Source organism: Hypanus sabinus, chromosome 9 (genome assembly GCF_030144855.1).
Source record: "Hypanus sabinus isolate sHypSab1 chromosome 9, sHypSab1.hap1, whole genome shotgun sequence".
NCBI lineage: Eukaryota > Metazoa > Chordata > Chondrichthyes > Myliobatiformes > Dasyatidae > Hypanus > Hypanus sabinus.
This window is the reverse complement of record NC_082714.1, coordinates 135,329,755-135,340,317: the sequence shown is the minus strand read 5'-3', so window position 1 is coordinate 135,340,317 and position 10,563 is coordinate 135,329,755. Positions and strand designations below refer to the sequence as shown.

Sequence of the window (10,563 nt, the reverse complement as noted above, 5' to 3'; positions counted from 1 at the left end):
CAAAGCCATAACGTCTCTTTTTAGCACTACGTTTTCTTTGTACATGAGTCTGAGTAACTCAGAGACCGAGTGGGGTTTAATTCAAACAACCACAAGTTTGGAGAAGCGGTGCAGCAAAGTCGTCCAATCCTCGTCGCACAGCCGTGCAAAAGAACCTTTCGGATAAATGCATTTACCCACCCCTGCTGCAGTTGCGCTGGCAACCTTTGTCGTCGGGGATAATGCTGAACACTGGAACTTTGTAAACCATTTGTTTACACGTTTTGAAGGCTGAAGGAGGTATAAAATAAAAATTTCACATCTCGAGCAAGAAGACAATTGTGATGCAAAACCTGTATTCGTCAGCGGAATTTACTGTTAATTTAAAGTGACCCAGTCCTTGTTTAATTGAGCCCATTTCCCACTCTTCAAATAGAGTTTTGAAAAGACTTAGGTAAAAATCCTACTTTATATAAAGCATGATCAAAACAAAGCCTTGTAGTGGAAAACAGAGGATAAGAAATTAGATTAAGAACTCTAGATGTGTCGACAAGTTTCTGCGGATTAATCCATGAACCTATTATTCTGTACACGGCAATATCCGAATTCCATTCATGTTTACTTTGATATTTAATGTTGGTGGACTGTATTTAACCTTCAAACAACAGGAGTGAGTGGCTAGCTAAGAGAGATTTTGCATTGGGTAATATGAGTTAAAAAGATTTTTGATATTTGGGAAAAATTAAAATACTCTGCGAGTTGACTTGAAAACAAAATCCTTTGAAAGCTGCCGCTACTAACGGAAGATGCCTGGGTGTAAATAATCGCCTCCTTCCAAACTAGGCTGTTGTCTTTAAGTGAACAACATCCGTCCGTTAGTGACCCTCCCTCTCTCTAACACACACACACACACTCACTCCTCGCTCTGTCAGCCCGATACATTCACTTCACTGAAGTTTCTGCCAGGCGGTTAGAAGCTTGCGATCACCATCGCCTACAAAGAAAGCACTTTCCAACCCGACACCTAAAGCTTCTCACGTTGCAGCTTCCTCTTTATTTTCGTTATGGTGCTCGATGAGCCTCACTGACTGCTTAGTTTATCAGATTGAAAAAATCCTCATTGTCACGGAACCTACAAATCTCCCCGAATTTGAGGATGGGTTGTTGTACCGGGCGCTGTGCTCTAATCTTCCTGTGTATCCTTCAGCTGGTGAGTGTAAAAACGTTTATAATGCATTTATTATGAATTAGGGCTATTGAATCTGATCAGATTTGTTAGGTGATGCACCATTTAATATTTATTATTTACTAAGAACTTTAGAGCAATATAACGAATATCCTTTTGTAAATCTAACCGAAGCGGCGTGCAATAACGTGCCAAAGCTTAATAGAAAACAGTAAATCGATCCCTCCAAAAGTCTGAACGTTAGTGTGTTTTTCAATTCCTCTGCAATATCTTTTTTTCTATATCTCGGTGACATAAAATACAAGTAGTGACTGAAACAACGTTTAATTGTCCTTCAGTAATTTGTAATTCGTGTTGTCGTGTAGAGGGGTTAGAGGGGAGAATTCTTTTCACTGTTGGCGGTGCAGCCCATCTCCCGCTGGTGTCGCTACCCTTTGTTCCAGGTTAATGGAGGGATCCTTTTCAGCAACGAAGCGGTTCGCAGGAGCAATTCCACATTTGTGCTGTGGGATGGCGTTTCATCTCAGTGTATTTTCTTCCGTTTTAATGACAGTGATTTGTGCGCGTGATACATGCCAGGCTTACTGTTACTACAGATTTCGGCGCTAGCCGCTTCCCACGTAGTGTAAAGAAACAAAAAAAAAGGATTAATTTTCATTTATGCGACAACTTGTGAGCAGTTTGTAACGCCTGTTTAAACTCTGCAAAACAAGGGAAGCAGAAAACTCGGTGTAGCTTAATTGGTAAATTTGCCTTTCACCCACGCGAGAAACAGTTCAGCTTTGGGAAAGTATTTTGTGCATATCCATACAATTGTCCCACACAATGCAAATTGTCAAACTGGACACTGCAATTAACTGTCATAGCTTCAAATCCAGTGATGATTAGTTCATTCATATTTAATTAATCCAGAATCAAAGTTCAAAGTACATTTATTATCAAAGTACATATACCATATATAACCTTGAGATTTGTCTTCTTTATTTTCCCAGAGTTGCAGCAAATTTTTTGACAGAAAACTCGGCAGAACGAGAATCAGTAGCAACAGCTAAACGTTGTACTTTACAAACTATCATTTTAGTTAACCGATGTTCTTCAGTATTAATAGCGGTTCAGAGATAAGGATAGAAGTTACGGAAGTTTTTCTCAGAGCAATCAGAATTTATTTGTTACTTGAGTATTGAAGAGTTTGTATCTATTCTCAAGCAAGATACTGCAAATGCTGGAAATCTCAAATAAAAAAATAGTAGACATACTCAGCAGGTTAGGCAGCCTCTGTGGAGATAAGAGGTAAGTGAAGATTTTTGGCAAATTGCCATTAGAGCATAAGAAATAGGAACAGGAGTAGGCCATTTGGCCCATCGAGCCTGCTCCACCATTCAGTAAGATCATGGCTGATCTGGCCATGAACTCATAGCCACCTACCTGCCTTTTCCCATAATCCTTAATTCTTCTGCTATGCAAAAAATTATCTATCCTTGTTTTAAATATATTTACTGAGGTAGCCTCCACTGCTTCATGGGGCAGAGAATTTAACAGATTCATCCTTCTCTGAGAAACACAGTCCGTCCTCATCTCCGTTCTAAATCTACTCCCCTGAATCTTGAGGCTATGTCCCCTAGTTCTAGTGTCACCTACCAGTGGAAACAACTTTCCTACCTCTATCTTATCTATCCCTTTCATAATTTTATATGTTTCTATAAGATCTCCTCTCATTCTTCTGAATTCAGGTGAGTACAGTCCCAGGCAACTCATGAATGTATTTTATGCTTGATTGCAGCTTTTTATTGAATTTATAATTTATCTTGGAGTATTAAGAACATACAAATGTTCCAACACTGTGTTTAGGATTAATAGATTAGACTGAAGTTCAATATTTGGATGGTCTAGAATAATATATATACATTGTAAGGGAGACTTGCACTTGACTTTGAAGTGCTGACTGGCCTGTAGCATGGCTTTCATCAATCAGATTTTGATTCCCAATGCTGAGGTCTTGCCTTTTTGCCTCAAAGTATTTTTGATATAAAATGAGAATGGACTAAAGATCAAACTAACTTTAGTATCTTTATTCCACAATTTTCTTTTGCTATTTAAAAATATGCAAAAGTGTTAGATGTGGAATTACTGAGAAACAAATGAAAGTAAATTTTGCGATCAATCAGGAATTTAAATTCTCAACATCTAGAGAGTACATATTTTATTAACAGTATTTACAAGTAAAGGGTGAGCAGTACTCATAGGTCATCTCTATCTACTGAATATTTGTCAATGAAACATATTCTTTTAATCTTGGTGCAACTTTATGACATAAATAGTTAAAATCACTGTAAATAAGTATTGGTTTTCTTATTGCATTGTCATATCCATGAGCTGATTAGATCCCATTGTAGTTATGTTGGGTTTTGGGGCTCTTTTGACAGCTTTTAATAGAAACATGAAACCACCCCTGTCTGTAAGGAGTTTGTACGTTCTCCCCATGATGGGTTAGGTTTCCTCAGTTTCCTCCTACATTCCAAAGACGTATGTGTTGCTAGGCTCATTGGTCATTGTAAATTGTCCCGTGATTAGGATAGGATTAAATTGGGAGTTGCTGGGTGGCTTGGCTCAAAGGATCAGAAAGGCCTATTTGGCACTGTCTCTCAATAAATAAATAAAATGTTTTAGTACTGATATTCTGAATGGATCAGGGCTTCGACTTCCAGACTGGGTAACAAGAGTGAGGAGCTTGCGCGCCGTAGTCTCCTCAGAAAATATAGGCACCACTGTGCCTTCTTGACAAGTGAAGAGGTGTTGTGGGTCGAGGTTAGATCATCAGTACATCGTCTGATGTTGCATATCAAGGAACTTTGAGCTCTTCACACTCTCCACAGTAGAGCCATGGATGTGCAATGGAGAATGACCAACCTGTGTCTTCTTGAACTCCACAGTTATCTCCTTTGTCTCATTCATGTTGAAACTCAAGTTATTGTTCTCACACCATTTGACAAGCCCCCTTTCTGAATATTGACTCATTTTTGTTTCCCATGAGGATAACTACTGTTGTATCATCAGTGAACTTGATGTGCTTTAAGCTAGATCTAGAAGTGCAGTTATAATCTCTTTACATGTCAAATCTCTTGGAAGGTGACATTTGAGGCCATGTGAATAAATATGTAAATCGGTGAAGGAAAATGGCATTCTCTACTTTATCCTTGGATCTAGATATCTTCTGAATCTCTTCAGTTTGGAAGGAATTAGCCTTTGTATAGACTATTGTTCAAAGTTCAAAGTACATTTATTGTCAAAATATGTACCCTTTATACAACCTTGATATTTGTCTCCTTACAGGCAGCTACAGGCATTGCGACTTATAACGATAAAGCTGCAGCCTAGGCAACATCATGGTGAATCTGCTCTGCACACTCTCTAATGTTATTGCATCCTTTTTAATGTGTGAAGTGCTGAACTGTACTAACTTAAAAACAAACTGCAGAAAATACTTAGCCAATCAGGAGCATCTGTTGAAAGTGAAGCACCGTTAACATTTAGAGGTCCTCATTAGTACTGTGTTTTTAACGTGAAATGCTATCTGCATTTTTCTTTCCACAGATGTTGCTTGAGTATTTCCAAGATCTTCTATTTTATTGCAGATTTGCAGTAATTGTAGTTATTTTTGATTCACAAAACTCCTGAATAAAATTTTATATAATTTTAACATGACCTCCCTTCTCTTTTCTGTTCGTAAGTCAGTAAAGGCAAGTTTCTCCTCTTCCTTCTTCACCTCCCTTTGTGTATCCCTCCTGCAAACAAGGGATCTATCGACATGCATACACTTTGAATCTCTGACTGTGTATGCTGCCAGAATCATGAAGTCACTTGTCTTATTTCTCTTCTTTAAATACTTTGACTTGCTTTTCTAGGTTGAAAGAAGTTGCCTCTTTTTTTTGCCCATCTAGATGCTTAATTGCTCTAGAACCTTCTTCCTCACTATCTCTGCAGTTTTGGTATTAGTGGTATTTAGCATACAAGAGAATTATATTTCCAGGATATAATTGTATGTATGTGTGTGTGTGTGTGTGTGTGTGTGTGTATGTATATATATATATACACCAGGGTGTAAAGCACAGTAGCAGATATTACACTTAATAACTTAATGAAGGAAAGGATAAAATCTACAGATGAGTCACACAAAAAAAAAACAAAGTAAAGTGCATTAACATTAAATATTGTAAAGTACTGAACAGATTAACCAGTGACACTTCAAATATGATGTGGCTGGAAGTTCAGATCTTAATGGCCTGCGGGGAGAAACTGTTTCTCATCCTGACCGTTCTTGTTTTTATGCATCGTAGTCTCCTGCCTGATGGTAGAAAGTCAAAGAGGATGCTGGATGGATGGATGGATGGGATCCTTAATAATACTAAGGGCCCTGTGTGCACTGCACTCCTGATAAATGTCCCCAGTGGGTGGTAGGGAGATCCATATGATCTTCTCATCTGCTCTTGCAGTCCTTTGTAGGTGCTTTTGGCCTGATGCTTGACTGCTCCCATACTAGGTGGAGATTCAACTTGTCAGGATGCTCTCAATGGTGTCCTGCGAAACACAGTTAAAATGGTGGGGGTGTGGGAGCCTTGCTTGCCTTAATCTTCTTAAGATGTGGAGGTGCTGCTGTGCTTTCTTGTTCAGGGAGATGATATTAAGAGACCAGATATGGTCATCCATGATGTGAACTCCCAGGAACTTGGTGCACTTAACTCGGACAAGCCATGTATTCACAGAGGGGGATGGTTAATTTGCACCGCCTTAAGTCCACAGTGATTTCTTTTGTGTTCTCCACGTTCAGGATTAGGTTGTTCATCTCAAACCAATCCTCTAGCTGCTACACTTCTTCTCTATATTTCATCTTGTCATCGTTCTCAGTAAGGCCAAGCGGTGTTGTATCATCTGCAGACTTTTTGAGTTTAGGCTGGATCCTGCGACAGTCATGTGTTAGCAGTGTGAACTGCAGCGGGCTGAGCACACAGCCTTTTGGAGTGCCCATGCTCAGTGTAATGGGACTAGAGACATTGCTGCCCAGACAGACTGTGGCCTTTCTGTTAAGAAGTCTAGTATCCAATTGCCGAGGGAGGTGTTGAGACTTAGTGAGGACAACTTCCTCACTGGTTTCTGAGGTATGATGGTGGCAAACATCAGCAGTCTGGCATCTGAGACCCCATTTTCCAGGTGGGACAGGACCGAGTGGAGGGCAGAGGCTATTGCAATGTCAGTGGATTGATTTGAGCAATAAGCGAACTGGAAGGGGTTCAATGTAGCTGGGAGAAGGGCTTTAATGTGGTCCATGACCAGTCACTCAAAGCATTTCATAATGGTTAATGTTAATGTCGCCAGATGATAGTCATTTAGGAAGTCACTTTTGCCTTCTTTGGCACTGGAATGATGGTTGTTGCCTTGAAAACTGAGGGGACAATGGATTGTTCCAGATCGTTATTGAATATTTCCTTCAGCTGGGCTGTGCAGTCTTTCAGAACCCGACCTGGTATATTATCAGGCCCCACAGCTTTGCGTGGGTTGTCTCTGACCAGGGTCTTCCTCACCTTCAGACAGAGTGTCTGTATGCTCCTCTGGGGTGGGGTGGGGTGCCTTCCTTGCCAGCACTTGGTTCTGTGTATCAAACCAGACATAGAAGACCTTCAGCCTCTCAGGGAGTGAAGCATCGTGGTCACTGATGTGCAGTGTAGTCTGCAGTCTTCTGAATTCCCTGCCACATGCACCTCATGTCTCTGATATCGTAGAAGTGTCTCCATTGCTCATAACATCCTTATTGCCAGAGTCTGGGCACTAGCAGTGTGATGCCATCAATAGTAAATGATGTATAAATTGGGAAATGTTATGGGAAAGAGTAATACAAAGGATTCTATTTATGTAGCACCATTAATGTGGTCTTCAGTATGTTCCAAAGTATTTTGCAGTACTTTTAAATGGTAATAACTACTGTAATTTATAATTTGTAGCAGCCTCTTTATGTGCAGAAATTGCCATGGCCAACAACAAGGAGAAGAAGTAGTAAATCAAATAATTTCCTACTCTGATTTTTTAAAATCTGATTTCTACCTGTGGTGACGGAAAGAGGACGAGGACAGGTTGTGTATTTAAAACTCGTTGAATATTCTAAAGCTGTTTGTTACTGTAATTCCATTGTATTGCAGAGAATGTACCGGGCAATATTTTCAATAAAGAGGAAGTCCTTGTTGACCAGTTGCACCAAGATATTATGTTGTGGCACAATGGAGATCAGCATTCGAAAAACAAACATCAACAATATTGGAAATCTAAAACTAGCTTGAAGATTTTGAGTAATTTGGAGAGACTGGATAAACTGGGAATATTGTCACTGAAGCAGAGGCCACTGAGGGATGGCCCAAGAGGTTTATAAAATTATAAGGAAGAAGATAGCATGGATAGTTACAGTCTCTTTTCTGAAGTAGGGAATTCTAAAATTAGAGTAATTAAGTTTATGGTGAGAGGAAATTTTTTTAAAGGGGATCTAAAGGGCAGGTTTATCCATATAATCATGTTACAAGCTAGCAAAGAAGTGGTAAAGGCAGGTTTGGACCAGTATATGAATCGGACGGCTTAGAGCAAGGGCTCCCAACCTGGGGTCCATGGACCCTCCGTTAATGGTAGGGGTCCATGGCATAAAAAGTTGGGATCCTTGGCTTAGAGTGATATAGACCAAATGCAGGAAATTGGGGTTTAGCATAGATTAGATATCTTGGTGGTAACAGATGAGTTGGGCCAAAGAGCCTGTTTCTGTCAAGCACAAACGGCTGGAAGTACTTACCAAGACAGACAGCACTTTGAGGCAAATAATGTTAATGAATCAGGTATTTTTCCCCTAATTTCTATTTCTGCTTGTGAGTACATACAGCACTTTCCTAAGCCTAATCCAAATTATTCAGATACAGAAAATTATAAATCAGGCACTGTCAATTATATAGTAGCTGTTGAAATTAAGATAAATTGATTCAAGAAATTTATAATTATCTTGTGTATCTAGGTATGAATTGGCATCTACTGATAAGTATTTTCTTAATATGAATTGTATTTGTCATATTTTTGTTGATTTAGATCTGTTTTAATATCCTAAGAGTTATTAGGATTATTATATCTTGGAATAAGATCTTGATTGCTGTGGACTGCAATCATGTGGATTGTGATTAAGCAGTTTACTCTTATTTTTCCCATTGTAACTCTCCACTGGGAACAAGCCAACAATGATCTCTTTATCTCAGTTGTACAACACGTAAGTGCGGACTGTTGCTTCATACTAATTAAAACAAACAATGAATGCATTTGCTTTAGCACAACACTGAACAATCTACAAATGAATTCTGTATCTGGAAGAGCAATGATTTCACATTGCTGCTAATTGAACACTGCCAGATAAACAGTTATAAGAAACAATGTAGTTGCATTCAGAAAGCACCTTTCACACCATGGAATATCTTAAAGCATATTGTTGTAAAGGAAATACTTCTGGATGTTGTTTCACTTCTGTAAATTAGTTTAAGAATAAACTGAGTGGATATAGTTAAAATAAATCTTCTAAATATACATTCTTCCTTCCTATCAAATGTTGAATTAAAGTGCAACATCTTATGACTGTTTGTTCTTTTTTATTTATTTGTTAATGAGATGTTGACTGCTGGAAATTCCAGCATTTATTTTACATCTCCAATTGCTCTTCAGCTAAAGAGGCAGATAAACATTGCTCACATTTGTAGTTATAAAGTTAAAAATAGGCCGGTTTGTGCAAAGATGGAACTTTCCTTCCATGAAGGACTCTTGGAATCATGGAGTCATCATCATCATCATTATTATGGGCCGAGTCCATTGAGTTATACAGCATGGAAACAGCCCCTCAAACGTGTTCAACTCATTCAAGCCAACCAGTTTGCCTCTCTGAGCTAATCCCATTTGCTTGCATTTAGTCTATATCCCTCTATCCTTTCCAATCCATGTACCTGTCTAAATCTCTTAGAGATTGTACTTGTACCTGCTTATATCACTTTCTCTGGCAGCTTATTCTGTACATCCGTCACATTCTGCATGAAATAAGTTGCTCCTTGGATCCTTTCTAAATCTTTGCTTTAGAACTTAAACCTATGCCCTGTAGTTTTACACTTCCGATCCTTTGGAGAAAGACTGGGCATTCACTTTACCTGTGCTGCTTATGATTTTAAAAACCACCATGAATTTAACATTCCTATACTTCTGGGAAAAATACTGCAGCCTATCCAGTTTCTCCCTATACCTCAAGCCCTCTAGTCCAGGCAACAGTCTTGTGAATCTTTTCTGCACCCTTCTACCTTAATGACATCCTTTCCATAGCTCAACAACCAGTACTGCATGCAATACTCCTGGTGTGGGCTCACCAACACCTGAAACATTATTTTCCACTTCTTTTACTCAGTGGATTATCTGAAGTCAAGAATGCCATACACCTTCTTCAGGACCTTGGCTATCTGTATCATCACTTTCAAGGAATTATGTACTTATACCCCTTAGTCTCTCTGTTCCACTACACTCTCCAGGGCTAAGCCATTTACAAAGTAGGTCATGCCCTGGTTTAACTTTGCAAAGTGTAACACTTTCCACTTGTCTGGGTTAAAATCCATTTGCCATTCATTGATTTACTTTCCCAGTCTGTTGTTCTTGATTTGTTGCTAACAATGTCGACTATATTCTCATCCAAGTTGTTAGTAGAGGCATATAGGACCCAGCACTGATTCTCTGTGGCTCACCGCTGTTCATAAGCTTCCAATCTGAAAAATAATCCTCCACTACCATTCTCTATCTCCAACATCCAAACCAATTTAGCTTCCAATTAGTTAGCTCATCCTGGATTTGTGAACCAGATAGCGTTTTTATGACGATTAGGTAATAACATTGTGACTACCACCAGAACTTGAACAATCAATCCTAATGTAAGATTGTTGAAGATTCTCCCAAACAAACTGCATACTTAGCCAAGCTGTTCCAGAGCAGTTAAAAGCCTTGTGCCTATTCACAATCTTGGAAGTTGCTCAGGGATGTCCAGTTTAGGAAACAGAATAACAGAGCACTATTAGTGCTCCACCAACGTATTCCCCGTCATTGGCAACATATTGGAGGGTGCCATTGTTGACGCTTGCAAGCAGTATGTTCTCACCATTAGCCTGCTCACTCATGCTGACTTAGGTTCCACCTGGACCACCGTGAGCTCCAGGCCTCGGAGTTTGGAGGAAGGACTGAATTTTAAAGGTTAACTGAAAATAATTCCCTTTACACCAGAGCTCTATTTGACCCAAGTAACAACAATGGAATCTAGGTCATTTGAAATCAATAATGTTTCTAAGTGGCAAGTAATATTTATA

General features: G+C 39.2%; 1 protein-coding gene across 1 annotated transcript in view; it reads left to right on the top strand.

Moving 5' to 3' along the window:
- The first annotated feature begins 703 nt into the window (after positions 1-703).
- Positions 704-10,563, top strand: part of LOC132399831 (sodium/potassium-transporting ATPase subunit beta-1-interacting protein 3-like) — a 197,225-nt gene continuing 187,365 nt past the window's right edge. The window contains exon 1 of the mRNA XM_059980634.1: positions 704-1,189. Within this exon, the coding sequence (XP_059836617.1) occupies positions 1,136-1,189 (54 nt within the window). The 5' untranslated portion in view covers positions 704-1,135. The remainder of the gene's footprint in view (positions 1,190-10,563) is intronic.